Source organism: Trachemys scripta, chromosome 17, assembly GCF_013100865.1.
Source record: "Trachemys scripta elegans isolate TJP31775 chromosome 17, CAS_Tse_1.0, whole genome shotgun sequence".
Classification (NCBI taxonomy): domain Eukaryota; kingdom Metazoa; phylum Chordata; order Testudines; family Emydidae; genus Trachemys; species Trachemys scripta.
In genome coordinates this window covers 13577278-13604048 of record NC_048314.1, presented here as the reverse complement: position 1 = coordinate 13604048, position 26771 = coordinate 13577278, and the positions used below count along the sequence as shown (strand labels likewise).

Genomic DNA, 26771 nt, shown 5'->3' with positions numbered 1-26771 from the left:
AAACATACATGGGGAGTCTCAAAAAAACACTGTTGAACTGGTTTACTAACAGAGTACAAAAAACTGATTTTAACAGCCAATGTTCACACCTACAGAAAAATGCAGAGGGCTCTGCACATACCTGGTGTCTCTCCAATAAAGCCTCAGCTCCAGTCACATCCTTTGCCAGTTCATCTGAGGACACCAGTCCCCGGATTCCATTGATCCAAGACATGAGGTCCCTGTAACCATAAAAGCAACCAAAAGATGGGGTTGTGTTTGTTTTGCTTGCAGCAAGTCTGATTAGGGAAATGAGTTATCTTTCACCACTCCAACAAATATTCAGTCCAAGTCATATACTATATGTACTTAAATTAATAACTAAACTAACAGTGGGGACCAGGGATTTGATCCGTTTAGTTTTTACCTGAAGTCACTGAGGAAACGCTGCAGGTCATGGGAATCCCCAAGCTTCTCTTTACGCTGGTCGGCACGTTTCCCCAGGCTATTCCAGGCCTGGTTCAGTTCAGTACATTTTTCTTGGAGGTCTTCAGCAGATTCTGGGTGTGACTGAATTAGGCGCTCAGCAGTCTCACCTAAAGAGTTCACCTGGCAATAAAGAAGAAGGAGTAAGAAGAAAGGCAGGAACCTCTTTTGCAGTACCATCATTACTGCTACAGAAAGCAAGTAACCCATGCGTTCTGGTCTCTTGGTCTGACCTTGTCTCCAAGAGCTGCCAAATCTCTCTCAAAGCCTTCATGCTTGCGTTGCAGGGCCTGCACACTGGCCAGGTCATGTCCGTAGTTGTCTGTATTTAATGCCTGATTCTTTTCTTCAATCCATTCCTTTGTTTCATCAGCATCTCTGGTTGGGGAAAAAGGAAAAACAGTGAAATGAAGGACATGCTAAAGTCTCATCAAACTCCAGGTAACCTGTTTCCATAAGGTCTTAAGTACCTAATACTTCAAAAAATTTTTTTAATTGTCTGGTTTAAAGAGGAAGTTAAACTCTCAGAGCTAAGAAAGAATATTTGTGTCATTTAAAAATCAGAATTGTTGGTGCCCTTCATTAATAAGCTTTCCTCTGAGAATCTCAACACTTAATAAATCAAGCTTCAGATTACACCTGTGAGGCAGTGTGAATTCTCAAGATCATAAAGGCAATCTCTGGCAGAGCTAGGAAATGAATCTAGACCGCCTAATTCTCACACTCCTGTGCTGTAACCATTAGAGAAATTTTCCTCTCTCTAGTGAATGCAGACACAGAATACATAGAGTTCTTGTTGGACCTGGATTAAGATATTCATTCCTTTTCAGGAATGAATGTAGCAGGAGAAATTAATGACAGTTGTGGAAGAGGTTGGGACAAAATGTTGCCATCTGTTGGGCGGACAGCGTCTTAGCCGCAGAAGTAAGAATGGTGCTGGTGGTGGTAAATGCAGACAAAGCAGAAGCAGTGAGATACAGATGTGGTGGGCAGGGAAATTCAAATGTTTAGAAGCCCATCAGCTGTGACAAATAACTGAAGGGAGAAGCTGCACCTGTATGTGGTAGCCAGCTGACAAAGGGATGGAGAAGAGAGAAGAGAAAGCTCACGACAGCAGTTCTAGAGAGAGAAAGGGCACAGCATGGTGGGAGCATTGCAACCCCTTTAAAGAATATCACTGATCTGAAGATAAAGGTTTAAGGCAGAATCCTATGCTCGGCTTCCATACTGATAGTGACACGCTGGTATCACAAGATGCCTCTGTCAGCAATAAAACTAAGACGGCCAATTTTTTAAATGAAAAATGTTAATGCAAACACAGATTAAAGAACTGCTCCTCACCATGGACCTGGTCCAACTTCCACTGAAGCAAATGGAAAGCGTCAATGGGTATTTGACAAGGCCCTGTATGAGCTTGTGTTTGTTCTCTTAAAATTAAATGTTTTCACGTTAAACTGAGAATAAAAATTGCATGTAAAAACTACCACTAAAACATGATGTGATGTACCTGAGGCAGTGCACTCCTTACCTGTGAAATCTCTGGACTTCATGGGCACTGCCCAGCAGCTGGCTTCGCTCCTCTGCCATCTGCTGCAGAGATCTCCAACGCTCATTTAGTTCCTGAAAGGGAAAAATGGAAATGAAGCCTCAGCACTGAACCTGATGTTGACAGATTAAACAATGTTATGAATTTATTTCTTGTTTAAAAGAGAAAGCTTTGTTACTCCAGATCATACTAAATGACAAAAAAGAGTTACCTTTTCCGAAACTGATGTTCTTCAAGATTATCTTGCTCATGTCCATTCCATACTAGGTGTGTGTACTCGCCACATGCACCGGTGCCGGAAGTTTTTCCCCCAGCAGTATCCGTAGGGTACCAGCTCTGGCACCCCCTGGAGTGGCCCCCGCATGGCGTGCTATAAGGGGCACCGCCAGCTCCCCTCACCCTCAGTTCCTTCTTGCCAGAAACTCCGACAGTGGGGAAGGAGGGCAGGTCATGGAATGGACATGAGCAACACATCTCGAAGAACAACAGTTACGGAAAAGGTAACCGTCTTTTCTTCTTCGAGTGCTTGCTCATGTCCATTCCATATTACATGACTCCAAAGTAGTACCCGTGGAGGTGGGTAGGAGTTCATGGACGCGTAGATTGCAACACAGCTCTGCCGAACCCAGCGTTGTCCCTGGCCTGCTGAGTGATGGCATAACAAGTGGTAAACGTGTGGACAGAGGACCAAGTTGCGGCTCTACAGATGTCCTGGATAGTGATGTGCGCGCCAGGAAGGCTGCCGAAGACACCTGAGCTCTTGTCGAATGGGCTTCGACAATCGGTAGTGGCGGAACCCCCGCCAGGTTGTAACAGGTCCTTATGCACGAGGTGATCCAATTGGAAATCTTCTGCGAGGACACCGAATGACCCTTCATATCCTATCAGCTGTAGCAATGAAGAGTTGAGTTGATTTACGGAAAGGCTTGGTACGTTCTAAATAAAAAGCCAAGGCCCTCCGGACGTCCAGGGAGTGGCTGCTGACAGGCTAATGAGTGTGCCAAACCAATGCTGGCAAGGCCATGCTGGGGAGATCATAACAACCTGTGCCAGGTCTCTCTTGATTTTTGCCAGGGTCCTGCTGATGAGTGGAATCGGAGGGAACGTGTACATCAGGCTCCCTGACCACGACAGGAGGAAGGCATCGGAGAGGGACCCCTGGCTCAGACCCTGTTGAGAACAAAACTGGTGGCATTTCCTGTTCTGTCTGGTAGTGAACAGGTCTACTTGGGGAGATCCCCACCTTTGGAAGATCATGCAGGCTACCTCTGGATGGAGTGACCACGTGTGGTGAGAGGAGAAATCCCTGCTGAGCTGGTTTGGCAGCATATTCCTGACACCGGGAAGGTGACAAGCTTCCAGGTGGCTGATGCAGAAGTCCCACAGATGGAGCGGCTCCTGACAGAGAGCTGACAAGCGTGCTCCCCCTTGCCTGTTGATGTAGAACATGGAGGCTGTGTTGTCCGACAGGTGGGGCAAGACGACTCCGCATGCCAGCCGGACTGCTCAGAGCTCTCTGACGTTTATGTGTAACTGCACATCCTCCGGGGACCACATCCCCTGTGTCTGGAGGTTGCTGAGATGTGCCCCCCAGCCGAGATCCGAAGTGTCCAACACCAACTCAATGGAGTGAGGAGGGTTGTCGAACGGAACCCCTTCCAGGACTGTCCGGCGGTCGGTCCACCATCTCAGTGAGGTATCACCTGGGGAATGATAACGATCTTTTCCAAGGGGTCCCAAGACCGTTCCCATCCACTGTTGCAGGGGCTGCATCCGGCGCCTAGCATGGCAGACCATGTAAGTGAATGCTGCCATGTGGTCCAGCAGGTGCAGACAGACCCTGGCGGTAGTCACAGGAAACTCAGACTTCTACGATGAGGTCTGCCATCATGAGGAACCTTTCCAGCAGCAGGAATGTCCTGGAGCAGGTAGAGTCGAGGACCACTCCGATGAACTCTATTCTCTGCACTGGCATTAACATCGATTTTTTGTCATTCACCAGTAGGCCCAGATAGCGGCATGTGGCTTGAAGCACCGTGATATCCCTTTGGACTTGAGACCTGGAACCGCCCTTGACGAGCCAGTCGTCAAGGTATAGGTAGATCTGGATACCCTGGCACCTGAGGTAAGCCGCCACCACCGACGTGCACTTGGTAAACACCCTTGGTGCTGTCATCAGGCCAAATGGGAGGACTGTAAATTGGTAGTGGTGGGGTCCCACCGTAAACCAGCAGAAGTGTCTGTGTCCTTGAAAGATCGCTATGTGGAAGTACGCATCCTTCAAGTTGAGGATGGCATACCAGTCTCCTGGATCCTGGGAGGGGATAATAGAAGCCAAAGAGACCATGCGGAACTTTAGCTTCTGTAGATACTTGTTGAGGTCTCACAGGTCCAGGATGGGCTGTAGACCACCGTTAGCCTTTGGGATTAAAAAGTACCGGGAATAGAACCCCTTGTTACTGTACTTGAGATGAACTTCTTCCACCGCATCCAGTTATAGTAACCCCTTTACCGTCTGTGCAAGGAGACTCTCGTGAGAGGGGACCCTGAAGAGGAACGGGGAAGGTGGGTAGAAAGGAACTCGAGGGTATAACCCCGTTCCACTTTGTTGAGGACCCAGTGGTCCAAAAAGTTATAGCGGGCCACACCAGGAGGAAAGGCAGACAGAACACTGGGAAAGATGAATCCAGAGAATAGTCTAGTAGGTTGCACCCTCAAAATGACTGTTTGGCCCCCTCCTTATTATGGGTTGAGCCCGACTGGGCAGAGGGTGGAGGCGGGTGGCTCAGGTGGTGCTTGTAACCCTTGGCTCATTTATGGAGCTGGTCCTGCCAAGATTGGCTCCTGTGGCCCTGACGCTGCTGTGGTTTGAACCACTTATGCACTGGGGCTAGGACGTAGAAACCCAAGGTTTTCAGGGTGGTGCGGGAGTCCTCGAGGTCTTGCAACTTGTTGTCTGTTTGCTCTGCAAATAGAGCCCTGCCAAAGGGCAGGTCTTGCAATGACCTTGGTGGACAACCCAGAGAGGAACAGCCAAGAGACTTGCTGTATGGAGATAACGGAAGCCATGGTGTGGGCAGCAGCATCTGATGCTGCCTGGAGGGCCGCCCTGGCCGCAGTTGTGCCCTCATTGAGGATCGCTCGGAACTCCTTCTTGGAAGTCTCAGGGAGTGACCTTTTGAACTTGGCTACCGCGTGCCACATATTAAACTCATATTGGCCAAGGAGGGCTTGGTGGTTGGCCATTCTCAGCTGAAGGCTGGAAGATGAATAAACCTTACATCTGAAGAGATCCAGCCTTGAGTCTTTATTTTTGGGGGTGGCCTCGGGTGGTCCTTGCCTCTCCTTGTGATTAACCACCTCAACCACAAGGGAATTAGGGGCTGGGTGGGAGTATAAGTACTCATGCCCTTTGGTTGGCACGAAGTACTTGCGTTTGGCCCTTTTAGAGATTGGGGCCAGGGAAGAGGGGTCTGCCACAGGGCATTAGTGATTTTGGAAACCCCTTCATGAAGGGGTAGAACCACCCTGTCAGGAGCCGAGAACCCAAACAGAGAGTCCAAGGGCTCTTCCTATTCCTCTGCCTGAAGCCCCAGGTTAGAAGCAACCCTCTTCAAAAGTTCCTGGTGTGCTCTGGCATCATCCTGAGTAACTGGGTGAGGAGGCCCCGTGATAGCCTCTTTTGGCAATGACGATGACGGTGCTGCAGGAACCTCCACGTCCATTGGTGGTCCAGCACCTTGCTCCCCTGGGTCCTCCTGGACCTGTGGGGTCTTATCCGCTGAAGCCTCAAGCATCAGAGGGGGATGGGATACCGAGGCCGCTGGCTTCTCCGAGGCTCCTGACACCAACTGGGCACCCTGGGAAGGCTGGGTGAACCCCCAAGGGTTCCACGCATACTGTGGCACCGTTCACTGCACTTGGGGCCATGGGACAGGTTTTGAGGCTGATAATGTAGTTGGCACCGCCGGTACCAGGGCTTGTCCCGCAGTCAGGGAAACTTGCTCCAAGCCAGAGCTACCAGTGGAACAGTCGGTACCTGGTGACCAGAATCGGGCTGACCGGTGGCTCTTGTCCAACCAGTGCTGATCTCTGCATCCCAAAGTCGACCTGTCCAAGTGAGACTGTCTTGCTTAGGCACTCAAGGACCGACAGATCTGCGTCGGATATCCAGCAATCCATGCCTCACGCTACTCAACCGGTACCGGGATGTCAAACGGGACTGGGAGCTACTACTGTCCAGTTGCCAGGAGGATCGTCCTGAGTAGGGCGATCTCCTTCTTGGAGACAGACAATGACAGCCCAGCGATCGGCAGTCTCTGGTGTCCTATTGGTCCTGGGCCCATAGAGACGGACGGGGCTGGTCCCAGAGTTCTTGCTGGGTGGCACGTGCCTCAGAGGGTCTGTGCCAATCTACCGGCGAGGTACGCCTCAAGTCCCTCGATGGGTGCCCCTAGTGCGGGGACCAAAAAGGACTCCGCTGAGCGTGCCTCTCCAGTCCTGAGGCGCGATGGCTTCGAGTGGGCAAACGCTGGCAGGACATCCCTCTTGATGGGGATCGGTACTGCTGAGGTGGGGACACTTGCATAGGTCCCAACGCGAGTCTTTCCTGAGACCGGGGCACCGTGGGAGCCGATGTGGGCGGCACCAGGAGTATCTGGATCTCTTGAGCTGCTCAAAGAGCTTCGGGAGTCAATGGCACCTGAAGCTGGCTAGGGCCTGCACTGGGATGGGCTGCACTGCTCGACTTGAGCTGGGGCCCGACTTCCTGAACGGGGTGTTGAACTGCCCAGGGGGACCTTGCAGATACGGCACGTGTCATTTAAGTGCCCTTCACCTAAGCACCTTAGGCAGCTGGTATGTGGATCACTGACGGGCATAGGCCGTTTGCAGCTATCGCAGGGCTTAAAGCCTGGGACTGGGGCATGCCCTGTCCCCTGGCTGAGTTCCGTTTGGGCTAACGAAAAGTTGATAACGACTACTAAGGGTAACTAAGAAACTACTAATTATATACAACTATTATTACATATTTTCAAAGTTCACAAGAACAGAAAACGAAACAACGCTAGCCAAAGCAGCAGATGTTCCAGCACCGTTACTGGCAACAAGAAGGAACTGAGGGTGGGGGGGAGCCGGCAGCACCCCTGACACCATGCCATGTGGGCGCCACTCCAGGGGGCACCAGAGATGGTCCCCTATTGATACTGCTGGGGGAAAAACTTCCGGCACCTGTGCATGTGGAGAGCACACACACCTAATATGGAATGGACATGAGCAAGCACTCGAAGACGACCTTCATGACCTGAAATGTAAATCCAATAAAGATTTATTTTCAAATATTTTGCTCACTGTGCTTGTATAGTTACATTTCTTAAGGTATAAAGGTGCTTCAAATTCTCTTTAAAGAAAAGGAAAGGAAAAAGGCCCTATGCAGTCTTATTTTCAGGTGAGGATCACATTTAAAGCATGGTTCCCCCCAGCTTTTTCATTCCACAGATTTCTTTGTAGAAGCAAAATCCTCTTGCGATTCCCAACACTGCTGCCTCTCCATTTTGGCTCCCTAAAGCTTTCATTCCATAGATCTGCCGAAAAGGCCCATTGGAACACTGGCAGTCCATGGACAATAGTCAGAATATTGCCACTTTAAAAGATTATGGTAGAAATGGTAGTCTTCCTAAAAATGTTACTCTTAGTGCTTTAAGAGCACATAAGCAAACTACTTAAAGAACAGTGGGTGGTGGGAAATGAGCTAGGAGGAAGGCCAAAGTTATCTTGGAGCATAACTGAAGGTTTGTAACTGCAGGTTGCACACACCCACACCCACACCGGATTTCTATTTGCTGCTTTGATCACAGAACAATGCACTGGTTCAAGGAACTATACATCAAGTTATAAGCGTTTCTCCTGCAATGTGAAAGCAGGTAACTTTATGATATGTATACAACAAGCACCTGTTGTATTCCGAGAAGCAGATGCTGTAAATTAGCATTTATTTTAACGTGTTTATTTAAAAGGGTATGAAGGGCAATAGAACATGGAGGCAGAATGGTGAACACAAAGAAGGTGATGAGAGAAAGCTGTTACTTTTCAGTGAGTAGAAGCACCACAACTGTTCTTACCTTGATGGAATTAAAGGTGGCCACCGTATGTACCATCATACGTGCAGACTATGAGGAAAAAGCAAAAATAGTAAAATCAAAATCAAGCAGTTACATTTCTATCCTAGCAATCAAGAGTCATACCATACTGACAAAAACTCAGACACCTCAACACAACTTAGTTTTGGCCAAAACAGGTTTTGTACGACAGGTTTTACAACATGTAGGGTGAATAGAAATGTTCATGATTTTATAAGTTTCAATTACAAATTTTTAGTGTACCTTTTCTTCTACAGCATTGTGAACCCATCATTGTCTCAGACGAGTGATTGCTTTTTGTATGTAGTGTTGCAGTAATTGTGTTGGTTCCCAAGATATTAGAGAGACAAGGTGAGTGAGGTAATATTAGAAGTTGGTACAATAAAAGATATTTTACAGTAGAACCTCAGAGTTATGAACACCCTGGGAATAGAGGTTGTTCGTAACTCTGAAATGTTCATAACTCTGAACAAAACATTATGGTTGTTCTTTCAAAAGTTTACAATTGAACAATGATTTAATACACCTTTGAAACTTTACTATGCAGAAGAAAAATGCTGCTTTCCCCTTTTTTAGTAGTTTACGTTTAACACAGTACTGGATTGTATTAGCTTTTTTTTGGTATCTGCTGCTGCCTGCTTGTGTACTTCCGGTTCCAAATGAGGTGTGTGGTTGACTGGTCAGTTTGTAACTCTGAGGTTCTACTGTATTAGATTTTGTATTTTTAATTTGCTTTTTGTATTTCAAATCAGCATATAAGTAATGGTGAAATCAGTCCTCTGTTAAAGACTGTCAAATGGAAAATGTCATTTTGCTATACAGAAAGGAAACGGATTACTGTGGTTTTATATATAAAGTGCAGTTTGAGATTTCTACAGTGAGTGTAGGACATGCTACCTTGTTCATCGTTAAATAATAATAATGGAGATATCCCATCTCCTAGAACTGGAAGGGACCTTGAAAGGTCATCAAGTCCAGCCCCCTGCCTTCACTAGCAGGACCAAGTACTGATTTTGCCCCAGATTCCCAAGTGGCCCCCTCAAGGATTGAACTCACAACCCTGGGTTTAGCAGGCCAATGCTCAAACCACTGAGCTATCCCTCCCCCCCAAGTTGTGTGCATACTTGTAATGAAGACTAGACATGAGGAAAGTTGAGGGTGTTGGTTTTTGTTAATATTATCTCTGAGACAGCAGCACCTGTACAGTAACTTTATATTTTAATACAGTGTGCGGGATAATTACATCAGTTAATTTCTACTGATTATTCCACAGATTTTTCATAATGTGCGTTTTAAAAATCTATCCATTGTGAATTGACATGATTATTGGAAGAAGGGACCAGGACAGCACTCTACTACTTCTCATAAGGAAAGGAATGTGTGTGTTAGAAGGATGCAAGGCCCTAAGAGATGATGTAATGTGCAAGAATGTTATTATTTTTCCTATCTGTTAGATGTGTCACCAAATAGTCAGACCTACCTTCCAAGGAGACGCGGTCTTGGAATCAGTTTCATCCTGTTTAAAGTATTAAGGGAAAACTTTAGACATCAAGAAAACACAGAAAATGGAAGTTAACCAACACCCGGTTAAATTTTCAAGGATCAAGACACCTGATTAAATCTCTAAGTTATTTATGTGCACACAATCCTTTCAGAATTATTTTAAAAATTTTAAAAAATGCGTGGTGGTAAATATATACCAGGGCCACATGAGCTACCCTGCATTGAGCTGGCTATTGGCTTGAGATATAAGTATCAGAGGATGAATGCATCAAACAAGATAATCTCCCTGAATTTGGCTGAAGAAGGTAAGAGAATTTTTGTGTCACCCTTCAAAGACATTATCAAGAAAGAGGGTTCTGAGAGAGATGAACTATGACCCAAAAGGGATCTCAGTCACAAAATCTTCTCTTCTGTATGTCCAAACCCTCTTTCTGTTAAAGCTTCTGCAAGACAGCATGCAAATATCATAACAATGCTTACCCTGGGCATGCCATAGACTTCCTGTAAGGGAAAAGGAAATGGATATGTTATTTTGTAAAAGAAAATCTAGAAAGATTTGATTCTTTTTGAGGAAAGGGAAGGAAATGGGACGAACAATGTAACCTACAAAGAGGAAGCAAAAGTATTCTGCTACGTCGACCTTCTGTGTACTACCAGCTGAAGAACGTGCTCAAATAAAAAAATACATGCAGCACAAGTGGCAGAGTTTTGATACTCACAGTGAATTATGGTATAACATTATCACAGGGTTTATAAAGGAACAAGTGTTTTCGGTGGTCTTGCTATAATTGTCGATATTGTGTAGAATTATTTACACAAGCAAAAGCAGTCATGGAAAGCTAATAATACTTGGGCATTTATATTGCATTTTAAATGTTCAAAGAACTGCATGAACAGTGGAGTGAATTTATCCCATTAACCAACTAATCCTCACCTATGTAAGGTCTAACAGTATTATCAAAAATGTAGAAACAAGGACAGAGAGATTAAATGACTTGTCCAAAGCATCACTAGTAGTCATGGAAAATCCACATACTATTAATTTAGAACTTCCAAGTATTAAAAAAATTAAATATTATCTAGATGTATGTTATAGCACTATTTACAATGAAATGATCTAAAGGCTACCCTGCTGACCAAAGCCACTTTTAGACAACCAGCAATCTAGAAAAAAGAATAAGTAGCGAAATAGAAGCAATAAAAATCTTCAGCTGCAAAAGTAGAGGACAGATGGAAAAACAGGAGAAGAACGGACAAAACCAATTCCATCTGTCTCTTATTATAAAATGGCATCGGACCACGTCACAAAAACACAGACCTGTTGCTGTACTGCCTGTACTTCCTCTGCCATCAGCCCTTCCGATTCCAGGTCATTCGCAACCTTGTTTATGTCCTTTAGACGAGATTCGTTGGCTTTCAAATCCTGCACAGAACAGTAAATATCACAGCATGAACATTTATATAAACAAAACACAAGGCGATAAGGTTGTCAATCAGAGGCATCAAAAGGTATCCAATTTATGAACAGCAGGGATTTAGCCCTTTTGACCTTTCCAGTCATCAGTGTATCTACAATGCATAGAGTCTTATGCCAAGAAATCCCAACTGCCAGTGTCAATGGATTAAAGAACTGGACTACTAGAGTTTTTCCCACAATAAAATAAAGTTAATTTCTAGACAGCTTTAAAACCATTAACTACAATGTTAATTTAAATTGCATTACCAAGAAGATTAAAAAATGATCAGCTATTGTGCTGGATAAATACACTAGAAGAGATGACTCAAGATGTGATCTTATGATACAGGCCACTATTTCAGGCCCCATAACAACTCGTTAAATGGATTACTAAAAGTAGAAAAAGGGAAGTTATGTATTTCAGAATAAACATACTTCCTTATACTAGAGAGCTGGCACTGAAGTCTTGAAGGTGATATATTTTAAGTTCAGCAGTCAGTTTATTACAGAGACATCAAGGTGTTTGGCACCCATCTCTCACCTGTAACGTTAGGCCAGCTCAGACTGCTTGTTACTTAACATTCAAGCTGTAAATGTAATACAGCCCATATTGAATCACCGGTTATTCCAAATCATTAGTCCAGAGCCCCTGGCACTTCTATGCACAATGGCTCACAGCGCAAGAGGGAAAACATTTTAAAGCTCTTTTACATCTCATGCAAGGCAAAATTCAGCCAATGTCATACACTCACCAATGGTGGGTGGAGAAAAAAAAAATAAAACCAATCACCTCCTCTTCAAAGCAGAGGCCATTATTATTTCATGTCTTGTAGAATACTGTGCAGTTCAGAGTGCCTGATCACTCTGCCTTTAAACAAAGGGAGGGGGAAGCTTCCTTGTCTGGATGGCATACTCAGCATAGAGGAAGTAGTAAAAGTAGCACCTACAGTCAAGTGCAGGAGATTCCATGTTCAGAAATGCTAAATAAAAAGGAGGGTTTCCTCTGGTGCTACATAGGTGGAGATAACATGTGGCAGAATACCAGCTTGGGCTGTCTGGATATGGGGTCGCCAGCAGCAGATCCAGTGGAAATAAACTGAATGCTTTGCTTGCTTCACAGAGTTGTGTCTTAGTGGAACTATACCAAACTATGAAGGGATTGACATGGAAACCTCATCAGGAATCTGAGCTGAAGGATGACAAGAAGACGTAGAATTATTGTGCTACATAAAAGGTTACATAATAACCTACCTTCTGAAAGTCATCAAATTTCTTCTGCAGTACCTCAACCTGCTCCAAATCAGCCCCCACCTCTTCATTGGTGAGTGCAGACTCTTTCTCATTGATCCACTGCTGCAGCTCATTAGCCTCACGGAAAAGCATGAACTTTTTGCAACTTTTTTCCAGCATATCCTTTCGCTTCTCCCCCAGCTCAAGAAGAGAGTGATATCTGGAACATACAGAGAGGGAGGGTGGGGGACCGTCAGATCTCACCTGAACAGAGTTATAGTATATGAAGGTGATAAAAATGGACTAGCAACACCAGCGATGAAGGAAATCCCTACAAGAAGATGCCAAATAAATAATTCTGCACAATAACAGACAATGATCATGTAGATGTAAACCCTGTAAGTTTCTATACTACACAGATCATGACACTGAACCATGACTTCCCACATAAAAGGCTTTTTTGATGGGCAGAAGCAAAGCAAATTGCAGCTTAGGATAAGGAATGCAGGTCAGCAACGCAGGGGTAGCTGCATACAACATAAGCTCTTTCACTTATTTATCCTACCTTATATTTTGTTCATGCAACTATATCAAACATATGCATAAAATATGCTAAACAGCACATTAAAAGATTTTCTTCTAGTATATCAATTTCCCACAGCTCATTTAAATTTGACAGCTCACAGCTGTCTGACACAAGATTCTTGCCTGCCTGTTACTCAATGTAATATCTGATGAATACTTGGTGATCTTGTCTTTTTTCCCCCTCCTTTCACAAAGCAAAAATTTTCAACTGTGCAATAGAAATGTGCCTAATTCTGATTTCACTTACACCATTTTTACATCTGTGTGATTCCTACTGACTTCAATGGAATTACTCCTGATTTATGTTAGGATAAATGTAACACGAATTAGGTCCTAAAGACATACCGACAGCTTAAAAAAAGGTACATAGTTTTCCTAGGCCTTAAAAGACCAAAGCAAATTCATATTTTTGCCTAAGGAGTTAGGATCTCTCAGAACAAGTAGTATATACAGAAATACTGTGCAATTACTTGAAAAGCACAGGTAGGTGGGTGGGTAAATGTCTTCTGCTTATTTCTCGCAATCAAGTCTAAATATTTCCAACATACAACAAAGAGGAAGCAATGGATACAGATGGTCTTTGGAGTCCTTTTACAAGCTATGGCTGGTGAAAGACAGCAGAGAAGTCTCGGGGGACTGCGAATGCCTCTTTTTGGGAGGGCAAACTTGATGACCATTTTAAGGAATCTATGGTTAGATCCTTATTGAAAAAAACCCTCTAAAAGTTTCTCTAATTGCCATCCTGTTTCAAATCTTCTGGTGATGGGGCAGCCTCTGGATTCCTCAGATTTCTTCAATCAGATTTCAAGCTTGAGTATAGTAGAGAAACTATTAATATCCACGACTGATTTCCATCTTCAAGCCACGGATAGAGGGAAAGTGTCCATTCTAATTTGATTAAATTAGCAGCCTTTAATTCTATGATATCGTTGGGTCACCTGCAGCACCATACAAAGGTGAACAAGACACCCTTGCAATGGTTTCGTTCCTAAGACCAAGAGCACACTGGTTGAATAATGAGTAATTTCTTCCCAATAGGATGGATTATACAGGGTATCACTCTGTCACTTCTCCTATTCAATGTCTACGTAAGACTGTTGGAGAAAAACTAGACACTTTGGGCTCCAGTGTCAATACATGATGTCCATACTTACTTGTGTATCCTTTTCATGAAACCTAAATTATATGAGACCATTGTCATCTTGGTATCGGATTAAGACTGGAAGTCAGAAGGAAGTGAACTGGCTGAGACTGAATCTACCTGAGACTCATGCAGAACGCTGCTGCTCATCTTCTGAATGGGATGGGCTGCCATAAGCACATAGCACTTGAGTGTCACATCCTGCACTGACCATAAAAGTTGGCTTCAGGGTGCAATTTCAGGAACTAGGAAGCATAATTATATAGCCCATAAATGACCTGGGATCCAATTCCCTTAGAATCTGATTTTCCTTCAACTACTCTGTGACAATTAAGAGTGATTAGGATGTTTCTGTTGTGGGTGCCTGAGACAAACTCTGTAGGAAAGGTGGCAGAGCATTCTCAAGCAAGAGAAGTCACCCATGGAACTTGCTTCCTCTGGCGGTTTGTCAGAGCTCAAGGCAAAGTACATTTGTTCCAGCAGGTTTTAATAGAATATTTTAACTTAATCTTATGACAGTGAGAAACCTTCCTGTATGCCTGTAATGCAACTTTTATGGAGCAAAATAACAGGGTTTGATCACCCTTTGTGAATGGTATGATTATTTTAATTGTGTCTGCAAATAATTCTAAGCCATTCATATGTAATATGCTGTATTCCAATACACATACACACGTGTTCATGTATGTATATAAATAGATCACATTTTTACATACACCTAAGAAACTGCAGGATTCTTTTTAACTCAGTTAATGGAGACAAGCAGATGTCTTGTTTCATAAGCAAGATCAGTATGGTAGAAAGTAACAACGCCTCCAGTTTAGCAAAGACAGAAGTGGCCAACAAGATAAGCTGCTGTCTAGCTGTAAGAGATCATGTGCCAAATATCTACTACTGTTCTAAATTCAGACTATTCTACATTGCACGAATTGCTTCCGTGTGTCCCTCTGGAGCAGCACTCCCAAAGGAGGAAAGAAAAAAGGGAGAATGAACAGGTAACTAGTATGAAGACAGCATGGTTTAGAAAGGGGTGAATCCTACTCACAGTTCTTCGACCTGTTTCATACGTAGAGATACACTGCCGACTTCCTTAGTTATGAGAGTCCTGCACAGACAGAGGGAGCACAGCAAAAGCATGCAAAAATTAGTTAGATTAACAAAAAATAATGAAAGCAGCAGCTCCATCCAGGGGTCATTTGTGGTGGGAGATGAAGGTTAAGAATTCACATTTAAATGGAGAAAGTTAGGTGCCATTCAAAAGCAAAATTTGAAGCCAATCAGTCAGTGCAAATCACATAAAGAAATCATCATCAGCACAGTTGAACTCTCACTACAGGGCCATCTCGCTTCTCAATCATGCCATTCAGTTCAGAACTGAAAGGCACACCCTAGTTTCTAGCTCTCAGAAGCAGTGTGCAAGCGTATATTAGAGTTACAAACTGTTCCGAAATTTATTACTAAGAACCTTGCGTTCTTGCCTCCCTCTAGTATGTACTATGTATTACAGTATAATACAGTTTAAAAAAACACAGGTTTTCATTCTCAGTTTACAAAGCCAATAATTTACCAACACATTTAATAGTTGGTGTCTCAAAAACAACTGAGTGGGTGGGAATTCTTGTAAAAGTGACAGCATAACTGTGAGAACAGCTGGGAGGGAGCATACAACTTCTAGATTTTCCTTTCCAAGTAGTCTGATAAGATGAGCCTGTAGCCCACACCTATCCTCTACTGCTCTGCCTCAAGCTAATCTACAGCTACCATGTGCTGTAGGAGAGGCATTTACCAAGCATTCAGGCAGCTTTCTTCATCTGCATAGCAAATTAAAATGTTATGCAGGTAGATTTTAGCTCACATAGTGCAGAGTGGCAGCACTTTGTCTCTGAAAAACTGCAACAAGCCAGAGCCAAACAGCCATGACCCCTAAACAATTAATTGCCCAAGGCCAGTCCTGTATATGGAGGGTACTGTACTTCTGATAATCAGATTTCAGAAGGCGTCTCAAACATAATTGCATGTTAAGACGATATAATTACAAATATGAATGCTGCTTAGGACAGAAATAATTCACAAACAAGTTTAAGTTGTTAGGTACAACAACAACAAAACCACGGAAAATAAAGTTAGACAGTAAGTTGAGCTCAATTTCATGATTTGTACAGTTAAACTGGAAAAGCAGCAGAAGAATCTAGAATTAAGAATGAAATGGATCAATAAAAAAAAAAGCATTTTCCTGCTGTAAAAGTGGAACACTAGGTTCTAATGCAACGATCCGCTGATGTTAAAGGGACGTCTACCCAAACTTGTAGAAGTGAGGCACTGGCCAACCCAACAAGTGCTACGACTGATTTTAGGTCCTGTTAGTTAGATCTTACTGGTTGTCAATTTGCTCCTGCCGCAAGGCTATGCTGCCTTGCTCCTCGAGTAGGTTCTCTCGGGATGCAGACTGGGCAGGGTCTAGTTTTTTCACATAGGCAGCTGGTACAAAACCCTGACGGTCATTCACTTCTACCTTCCACCAGTCCTGAAAAGAAAGGAAAATACAACCTTGATTACATGTTCATCTTGATAGGTGACATGGATACACAACCACAAACAAGCAACTTCTGTAACTGCGTGGAGGCTACTAGTAGCACCTGAACAGCACAAGAGAACTACCACTACCCACATGTTTTCAGTGTACCTCATCAGCATCAGGACAGTCCTGTGAGTGTTTCTGCCCACAGGATTTTTGGTACATGGATTCGTGCATTAACACCATTAGACTTTAAACACAAGTGTTTTGTTTTTCTTTCAATTAAAAAAAAAAAACAAAAAAAAAACCACAACGGACAAAAATACCATCAAGGAAGAGGCCCTACCATCAATTCCACCCCTCTGCAAGAGTAGAGCACAGCTTTTCAGAAGCCCCCTCAGATACTAAACTGAACCTGCTCTCAAGTAATAATCCTATGCAGTACCATGGTGAATCTCCAATTTGATTTCCAAGCTCTCTGCCCCCTGGCCAGAAGGGACTAGGAGTGCAGTTGAGCAGGAAAAGAATAGCTTCATCTCTCAACCATGAGCCCTTACGGTCAATGAATGCTGAATGGTGATGGGATATAAAGAGAATGAAGTCTCGCATGTAGAAAGTTGGTGGGTACAACAGAGTGATGAGGGTTGTAAAACAGAGGAAGAGGGGCGGAGCCTCTGGGGGTTGAAGAGGGGTGCCAAAGAATTGAGGGAGGGATGGAAGCACAGAATGACTATGTAAATGATTTAACTATGCTATGACAGTGCTGTTTAACAACAAAAAAGCTCACTAGTGCGTATAAGACCAAGTGTACCAGGCAGTACAGAATCCTGGCAGGCGAGAGTTTACCTTGTTGGTGCTGTTGAGCAGTGTGAGGATGTCTCCCTTTTTCATTGTCACCTCCCGGGGACTCTTCTCTTGATAATCATAGAGAGCAAGGACCAGCTCTTTCCCAGTTTCATCATCTGTGGGAGCAACTTGTTGCTGCCATGAAGAGGAGGAAAGAGAAAAATGCATTACACAATAGAAACTGCTGAATGTTGAAATGTAACTAATAAAGTTGTTCTACAAAGTATTGCAGCCTTAATTATACCTACTACAATGCCACGGTGTATTAAAGGATTCCTGTTTAGCAACTAATGAAAGAGTGATGAAGTAGGTTTATTTGGGTGCCGTTTCTACATTCAAACCCACAAACAAGGCCAACAACTATATCAGTTTCATTAAACAAAACAATTGTTTTCTATCTGTGCTACATACATGCCTGTTATCGATTACAATAGGCAGCAGTAGAGCACAAAGACGAAGACCACTAACTTAGATTTGAGAACAAAACACTCAGCAATAATGCTTGATGATAATAAGCTTTGTTTCTATAACAGATGATTAGCCATCTTTCCTTACCCTGCATGACTGGGCCTGCTCCCTTAATGCCTGCATGCTACTGCCATAAGCGGTAAGATCTGACATCAAAGCTTCATGTTTCTTCAGAAGAGCCTGAAACCAAACAAACATTGCAACATGCACATCAGAAAACCACTTCACAGATTCTACACTTTATATATACATATATGTTAATTTTAATGTATATATATTGAATGCAGTTCTCATGAGAACTGCAGGACTAGCAGCTCTGCAGAGTGAAGACCTCTATTTAGCCACAGAACAGATATGGCACAGGTAGCAGCAGGGAAAGTTTTTGACACTGCTTCACTAATGTGCTTCAACCCTGAGTAGGGAATTCCGTCCTCCGGAAGTGAGAGCAGTTTAGACTTCATGTTCTTGAAGTCGCTAGCTTCTACTGCTTTGGAATTACCACCAAGGGTGCCAGTTTGTGTAATCTGTGATATAGCTACCATCCACTAGGAATTGGTTCAGTACCACTAAAATAGCAGTTTGAAAACCATCTCACAGCTATATATCATTAATGAACTACTGAAGGGCAGGTTCATACTGAAGACATAGGTGTGAAAGACTGTATCCAATTACCAATCCACTGAGATATTATGCCCTGTGTCTCCTCCACACAATATGAAAATCCTATAACAAAGTGAATAACAATGCCAACTTTCTTTGTAGCTAGTCTAACATCTTGCCCAGGGAACTTTATTAATGGAGGTGGAGAACAAGAATACATATTCTTGTTTCTATACTCCGCTACAATTTGCTAGACAAGCAGCTTACTGTATATGCTGTCCTTCTCACTTTCACATAAACACTAAAACCTGCAGAACAACTCATTATCTTTATCAATCCTACATCAGATTCCCACTGCTACTTTTTGCACATGCAACAAAATACCACCAGTTCCACACCTCAGCAGAGTCTTCATCCTTTCCATAGTCTGTACTGCCCACTATGGGCTCCTTCTCCCTCATCCAGGATTCAGCCTCATTAGCATCAGCAAAGTACTGCTGGGCTTGCAGGGAGTCCTCTAGATCTTGTCGACGCTGAGAGGCCTTGGCTTTCAGCGATTCCCACTTCTGATTTAGCTCATTTAATTTGGCTTTCACATCCTCAGCAGCAAAGTGTCCTAAATAATGAAAGAGCAAGAAAAGTGGGTTTGGAGACATTATTTAGAGACATACAAACGACAGAAGGGACTGAAAGATGACTTGCATTTTTTTTAATCACACAAGTCTGGTTTATGTAAAGCTATCCACCTTACTTTGAATGGTTTTCATTATCACACAAAGCTTAGTCCAAGTTTGGCTTTCGGCAGGCAGTGTCCTTTTGACACTGAATGAAAGTTACCGTTTTCTCTTGTCAGATTGCGCCAGGAACATTTGAGTCATTGAAGACAAAGACCACCCTGCCCTAATCATTTCCTTTCTATTTGTTTACAGTGATGCAGGAAAAGGCCAGTTCTTTCAAGGCTTGAGTTTCTACATCAGAAAAAGACTCTGATTTGAAAAAGCATTTAGAATTTTGGAAAGAGGGGGTACATTAGTAAGATTGCTGAATAAAAAATACTAATGTAAATGTAATATCACTAATAGCAGGAGCTACAGAGCTCCCATCACCATTGATTATTATTTCTCAGAATATTTAAAGGTAGTACCTTAAAATGAGACTTCAAGGAAAAAGTGAAAAGATCAGACATCACTAGGAGCCATGTATTAGGATAAAATTACAGCTCATTGGTTTAATGTGACAATTACTTTGTACCAATATGTAGGTGACTAGCAGCAGCAGATGAAAATCTGTTAAATAGAAGATAGGCTTTCCCCAGGAACACACATGTATTTCCATGTGAAGGACAGCGATAAATCAAAATCGGCTATTTAATCCCTCTGGCAGATACTATTATGCACATGCAAACTATCATAAAAGAGGCAATTGTATAGGGCCAGAGGATGTAAAGTGAAAAAAGAATATTGAATTTATGAACTAGGAAGGATTAAAATATTTAGACGCACCCTCTTCCACCATGGCATTTCCTTTCTGGGTGACTGCTTTAATGCGCGGCTCATGGCCTGCAATTTCTGCCTGCAAGGCTTGGTGTTTCTTTAGCAGGTTCTGGACCCCAATCAAATCCTTGCCTGAAAGAGATCATAGGATATATCTTAATCTAGGAGATCATTCAAAGTCACTGAAGTCAATTGGTTAAATAAAAGATTCTAGCATAAAACACATTGACTGAATCCTGCAAGATTAGTCAGTGAGTAGGTCTGATTACAGTCTCGATCTCTTACTGTGTAAAATTAATTGCCCTATAAAAAGTTAGAAACGTCACAAAGTAATCTGTAATAAAGGAATCGTGGACAACTACTACTGTAACAATAGATTTGTAATTCAAACCAATGCCATGGATAAACATGTCAGAAACATTTTAGAAATTCCCAAATTATATTCTGTAAAGATACACAGGCATTGAACAACAGAATTATCCAGTTAAAATAACTGGAAGCACAAAGATGAGGATGTACCAACCTCTGTTTGTTGAAGCTGCAATAGGTTCCTTCTCTCTAATCCAGGTCTCTTCATCCTCAATGTCACGGAACAGTTGCTGCAGGCGAAGAGAGTCAGCAAGCTTCTGCTTGCGAGCTACCATAGGATCCTTCAGAGCTTCATAGCGAGCCACCAAAGCTTCTTGTTTCTTCTTGATATTATCAGCATCAAAGTGTCCAGCATCCTGGAACTGGCGAGCCTGGATGGTGATGCCATCAATGCGATCCTAAAATTTAATTCAGCAATGGTATTACATCAGTATTCTCCAGGATGGTTTAGGCTTTGATTATTCTTGTTAGTTGCAGAGCCAGACTGTTATGTAACATTTCTAGGTCTTTAGCTTATCCCTTGTACTGCAATAATGGATGAGAAAAATCAAAGTGAAATTGGACTAGAAATCAACTAGTTATTTTCACTGCCTAAAAGCAGAAAGAAATACAAAAAGTAAACAGTTGATTGAAAAGTTTCAGTTTTAATAGAGATGTGTATGATTTTTAGACTCACAATATACTACACAAAAGAAAAACACCAAATTCCAATAAACTTACAAATGTATTGACTGTTCCCAAAAGTCAGATCAACAGGAGTATTCAGCAAATTTAAATAAAAGTTTAAAATTAAGCAAGTTTTAATGAAGCTACTGGAATCTGCATGTTACGGAGTTTCCTTGCTGTGTGTTTTGAACTTTTAAAGGTGATGTGTAGAAGCTAGGATTGTCTTCAGCTGTGAAAGTCTTTGGATTTGGAATTTTGAGTCTGTCTTTTATAACTGATTTGTGTATTGTCTGAATTAATGAAAAAATGGACAGTAATAGCCACACCTCATGAATGAACATGAGAGTTAACATCACCCAGAGCATTAAGCATTTTTGAGTAGTTCTCTACTAAATAAGGTGCAATGCACCTTTTAAAACTGATAAATGGATCTTGGAAGTTTCACGCCACAGAATGACTTTGTGCTCTCAACAAGTCAAAACAGTTAGTAATCTTCTTGGATTTTTGCATTTCTCTCAGTTACTTCAAAAAACTAAAATAAAAATGAAGGTTACTTACCTGTAACTAGAGTTCTTTGAGATGGCTCTTCATATTCACACTTCCTGGCCTGGTGGTGTCTTATAATAAAAACCTCTTCTAACAGCATCAGTTAGCGTGCTCCTGAACTCCACTTAGCACCACTCACAGTGCACTGAGAGTAATGCTCTAAAGGGAGGCGGAGCACCCTCACCATGTGAGTTCCTTCTACCACAAAGCCAGAGACACAAAACAACAAGGACTCTGACAGAGACAGGAAGGCAGGTGTGAAGCGTGAATATGCAGAGCCATCTCGAACAACTCTGGTTACAAGTAACTTTCATTTCTTCTTTGAGTGGCTCTGCATATTCCCACTTAAGGAACAGATTGGTAAGCGGTGCTAAAACTAACCTGGAGGAGGGAACAAAATCCTAGTTGAACAGAGACTGAAGCACAGTTTTGCCAAATTCTGCATCCCCCTAGAAGCCGAGTCCAGAGCACAAAGCATAGTGGAAGTGTGCATAGAAGTCCAGTTTGCAGCTTTGCAAATTTCAGCAACTGGTACCTGCCCCTAAGATAGGCAAAGGAAGTATCACAGCTCTAGTGGAATGTAGTCAAATTGCAGCAGGCACAGGGACTTTTGCCAGTGTGTAGAAATGAGTAATTTGTTTAATCCACCAAGAAACAGACTGGACAGAAACTCTATACACCATGTTCTTGGCATAAGACACGATCTAGATGATTGATGAAAACTCTTAGTTTTTTCCAGGTAACAGGCTACAGCTCTTCTAACATCCAGAGTATGAAGAACTGTAACCTCCCTCCCCCAATTAGAGTGCTGCTTGGGGGAGGGGGGGGGGAAATCTGTCAAATTAATGGTGTGATTGATGTGGAAATCAGACATCACCTAGGTAAAAATCTGGGAACTAGCTTGTCCTTATGCCAAGAAATGAAAGGTTGGGTCGGCCATAAGTGCATTCAATTCACTCACTCTCCCGGCTGATGTGATAGCAATAAGGAAAGCTGTTTCAATAGATAAATGGTAGAAGGAACACTCAGCCAAGGGATCAAAGGTTGATTTTAGCAGCACGGCCAACACCAAGTTGAGGTCTCAAGAAGGGACAGGACCTCTAACAGAGGGATACACAGTAGATAACCCTCTCATAAACCTTTTAACTGAACCGTGAACAAATAAAGATCTGCCATCAACTAGAATACGAGATGTGGAAATGGCTGACAAACTTTTAACTATGTTAGATAATGTACTTAAAGAATCAGGGGCTAAGTATTCTATATCACAAGGGATGGAAGCAGAGGCAGGAGAATCAGATCGTCCCTTCGTCCAAGTCTGAAATCTAGCCCATTTTAGAAGGTAACCGTTTCTAGTAAATTGTTTTTGAGAGTTGATTAGTATGTCATGCACTGAGGAAGAACATGACTGCTCAAGAGCAGACACAGTCAGAGTCTGATTGCCCACGCCATCAGTTGAAGAAACTGTTGGTTTGGATGAAAAATCCTTCTCTCTTTCTGGGACAGAGGAAGACACAAAGACACCATCAGACAGTTGAAGGAGATCAGTAAACCACCACACGACCAAAATGGGGCAATGAGTATCATCCTTGCCCTATCCTGATGTATCTTCCTTACTATCTTCTGAATCAACAGAAATGGAGGAAAAGCATACAACAAGCCCTTCCCACAGTGCAGAAGGAAGGCATTTGACAGGGACTGACAGTCCCTACCCACTCTGGAACCGCGAAGACACTTTCTGTTGACCCTCGTTGTGAACAGCCCACATATAGTTGACCCCACCTGGAAAATACAGTGTGAACCAACTGATCCTTTAGGGACCATTTGTGCATCTGAGAGCTGGGTCATGCTGAGATGGTCCACGACTACATTGTTTTCCCTTTCTAGATGCTGAGTTACAGGATGAATGTTATGACAAATACACCAATACCATAGTCTTATAGCCTCTGCACACAGGGGAGCAAAGTGAGCCCCCACTCTCACTTGTTGACGTAATACGTTGCTGATGTAATGTCAGTTTCCATCTGCACAAACCTCCATTGCAAGTGAGGGAGGAATGACCTGAGAGCTCTTAATATTGATATGCAAGGATCTCTCCTGAAGGGGGCCAGTTCCCATGAACTCTCAAATGATTCAGGTGGTCTACCATGGGTTGGGGAGCCGTGTTTGAAGTCACTGTCCAGGATGGACCATCCCCTTCAAAAGCAAGGTCCCCCAGCTTAGTTCTAGCATCCATAGCTAGGGAGGAGCAATAGAGCCAAGCGTCTCTCCTGATCATCACAGCAGATGCCAATATTCTGGCAAAAGAGTCTGAAGTGCCAAAAGAGGCCCTGAGCACACGTTTGACTACATTCTGGTCTTCCATTAAGATGGCATTCGCCAACCTACTTTTGTCATTTGGGAAGTCTTGGAAAAATAAAGTCATCTTTTCCCATACATGGTATTGGTAAAGGGCAATAACCACTTGATAATTCCCTGTCCTAATATTGAGGGACAAGGAGAACACCTTGCTCCTCAATGAGTCAATCCTTTTGCCCTCTTCATCAGCTAGGGTAGAATGCGATAATCTAGATCTAGCCCTGTTACTGGCAACAGCCATCATGAGTGAGAGTTAGGGACAGGGTGGATGTGGAAGTAGGAAAACCATTCAGAGGGTATCTGATACAACTTGTCTGCTTTCTTAGAAACAGGTGTGCTTCACACTGATTTAGCTGGCTGTAGCAAACCATCCAAATGGGTAGGCATATTTTACTCCTCTAAGTAGCAAGTACATCAAACACCAGCAGAGAAGTCTCTTCCACAGACACGGCAGGAAAGAATTAAAGCGGACACCATATGATATACCAAGTTGTGAAACTGCTCAGTGTCTCCTGAAGGAGCAGAGGCTGAAGCTACCCCACATGTTCATCAAGCAATAAATCAGGCTCATAGTCCATTTCCAAATGCTTCTGATCAGAAAGGAGCTACCTCATTGTCTTCTTCCTCTGACAACATTTCAGGCATCACTGTCAGTAATGTCAACAGATATGAAGGATTTGGCAGTCCAGAGATTCTCAACGGAGGAAACTATCTCTCTATCCACTTGGAGGGTAATTACAAAACTCCTGAGGTGGCCCCCAATAAAGCCATGGGGTCCTGGATTGCCAGTCTCCCCAGCAAATAGAGATCAGGAATATGCCTGTGGGAGACAGACCATAGGGTGGTACAAAGCAAGACACAGATTTCTCTATTCATCCTCTCTCTTCCTCTTGGTTCCAAGTCTGGATCCAATATAGAATGTAATGATGACAAAAGCAGATCCAAAGAGAATGGCAATCCAGCTCTTTGCGGAGAGTCTCTAGGGGGTCCTCGGCAGAGGAAGTATAGGATGATCTGGAAACAGACCCACAGCATCTTCTAACCTCCTCTTCTTAGCAGGGAACAAGGAAGACTAAGTCAAGCACTGAGAAAAATAAATAATCTTTTGGAACCCATGTGTTTTCCATTAAGAACAGAAAAGCAACTGAAATTGGCAGGTGAACCTGGGCTGCCACATTGACTGAGCTCTCTGGAACAGAGGATGTAGCCACATCTGACCCAGGAACCAACAGAAGATCCAAAGATGACAACACTGGATCAGTTGTTAGACACAAGTCCATATCCTTTGCTACCAAAGAAGGAATGGATCTCTGCTGCTGAATTGTAGCAGTCTTGTCAGAGTTGGACGTATGCTACAAAATGGCTACAGAGAGGCAGAAGCAAAGGTGCCAACAGCCCAGATTCTGACACACTGAGCAATTCCATCTTCCTGGATCTGGAAGCTGAAGTCAGAATTGGCCCTAATCCTGCAGCCACAGGGTTTCCATCAGGGCTGGATAGCTGGGAGGAATGAGGTATGGCACCGGTGAAGGTGGCTGAACTATTTTTTGATCTCTCTTCCAGAACCAGGGTAGTTGGCTCTGACCATAGTTCACATATCTGTAGCCTTGGGGGGCTCGACTGAGGGAACTGCAGGAACTGAGTCTGACCCTGACGGGGAAGTGGCTTCTTAGAACGCTTCAGTTCCTTGGAGCCACTAGTAGCCACGGGGACAGAGACTGGCCTCTTAGACTTAGGATGCTGATCGGCTCCATAGGGCCTAGCCTTGAGGGCTTCCTTTAGGAGGAGGAGCTGCAAGCAAGTCTCCCTATCCTTGTGGGCTCTGGGAGTAAAGGTTTGGCAAATCAAACACCCAGAGGGTGAGTGCGCTTCTCCGAGGCACCACACATGACCGTTGGATGCCAGGAAGCGCACTTCTTGAACTCCAGCTTCTTCTGTTTCTTCAGTTCATCCATAACTCTGAACCGGGAGAAATGCTAATTCACTAACTATTCTGTAATGAGCTAACACTAACTATTTCTAAGCAGAAAGAGATGCCGACTCCGAAGAGACCAGCGTGGTTAACATCCATCCAGGCACACTGCTCGAAGGAAATGAGGTGGTGAGAGTAGTCTGCCCCCTTTATAGCTTCACCCTCGGTGCATCCTGAAGCTGAGGGGAAGGGTGGCAGGGAGGGAGAGAGGGAGGGGGCACAAAGATGTGTTCTAGCTGACACTGCTAGAAGAGGTTTTACTGTGAGGTACCACAAGGCTGCACAGTGCCCATAAATAGGAATATGCAGAGTCACTCAAAGAAACATTGTTCCCAGACAAATCTTTCTACCAAACTGTGTTCAGAGCAAATTCGGAGAACAAAATTGTAAACTCCTGAAATACACCTTTATCGTGGAAACACTAACAAATCCTTTACTCCACAGACACTAGCAGTTAGTGCTATGTCTAGCTTAATAATCATGTTAATACGCCCGTAAGGGAGGGAGGAAAGGAAATTGTGCTACCTGGTGAGCAGCAACATCTGCTTCCAACAGAGCATGTTTCTTCTGAAGATTCTGAACATTAGTAAGATCTTTTCCATAATCATCAGAAGCCAAGTGTCCCTCCACCTCATACAACCATAGCTCAATGTCTTCCACATTGCGGTTAAATTGCTGCTGTTGGTTGGCTTCACGCAGCTTTATTCCTGCATGTATGTAAAGGAGAGAGAGGAGGAAGGTTATTTTAATTTCTATTTCATTTAACTCACTACTCACTTGTTCTCAGCGCTGACTTCTCCAGAAAACTTCTCCATAGCTGGAAATGTCATTCTATAGCTCTCTTATGATCAGTTACAGCAAAGACGATATCTTAC

General features: G+C 43.4%; 1 protein-coding gene across 9 annotated transcripts in view; it reads right to left on the bottom strand.

The window, feature by feature from the left end:
* SPTAN1 (spectrin alpha, non-erythrocytic 1) overlaps positions 1 to 26771 on the bottom strand; it is a 72358-nt gene that overhangs the window by 22561 nt on the left and 23026 nt on the right. For 6 of the 9 annotated variants that reach the window (XM_034793585.1, XM_034793581.1, XM_034793583.1 and 3 more), the window contains 17 exons: positions 26422 to 26603; positions 20509 to 20752; positions 19995 to 20117; positions 18891 to 19108; positions 17980 to 18072; positions 17425 to 17559; positions 16439 to 16587; positions 15109 to 15168; positions 12359 to 12557; positions 10970 to 11074; positions 10132 to 10152; positions 9629 to 9664; positions 8131 to 8178; positions 1994 to 2085; positions 699 to 843; positions 407 to 588; positions 122 to 221 (listed from right to left, as the gene is read on the bottom strand). In XM_034793585.1, coding sequence (XP_034649476.1) covers positions 122 to 221; positions 407 to 588; positions 699 to 843; positions 1994 to 2085; positions 8131 to 8178; positions 9629 to 9664; positions 10132 to 10152; positions 10970 to 11074; positions 12359 to 12557; positions 15109 to 15168; positions 16439 to 16587; positions 17425 to 17559; positions 17980 to 18072; positions 18891 to 19108; positions 19995 to 20117; positions 20509 to 20752; positions 26422 to 26603 — 2132 coding nt within the window. The remainder of the gene's footprint in view (positions 1 to 121; positions 222 to 406; positions 589 to 698; positions 844 to 1993; positions 2086 to 8130; positions 8179 to 9628; positions 9665 to 10131; positions 10153 to 10969; positions 11075 to 12358; positions 12558 to 15108; positions 15169 to 16438; positions 16588 to 17424; positions 17560 to 17979; positions 18073 to 18890; positions 19109 to 19994; positions 20118 to 20508; positions 20753 to 26421; positions 26604 to 26771) is intronic. The other 3 variants (XM_034793586.1, XM_034793589.1, XM_034793590.1) reach the window with 1 other exon arrangement.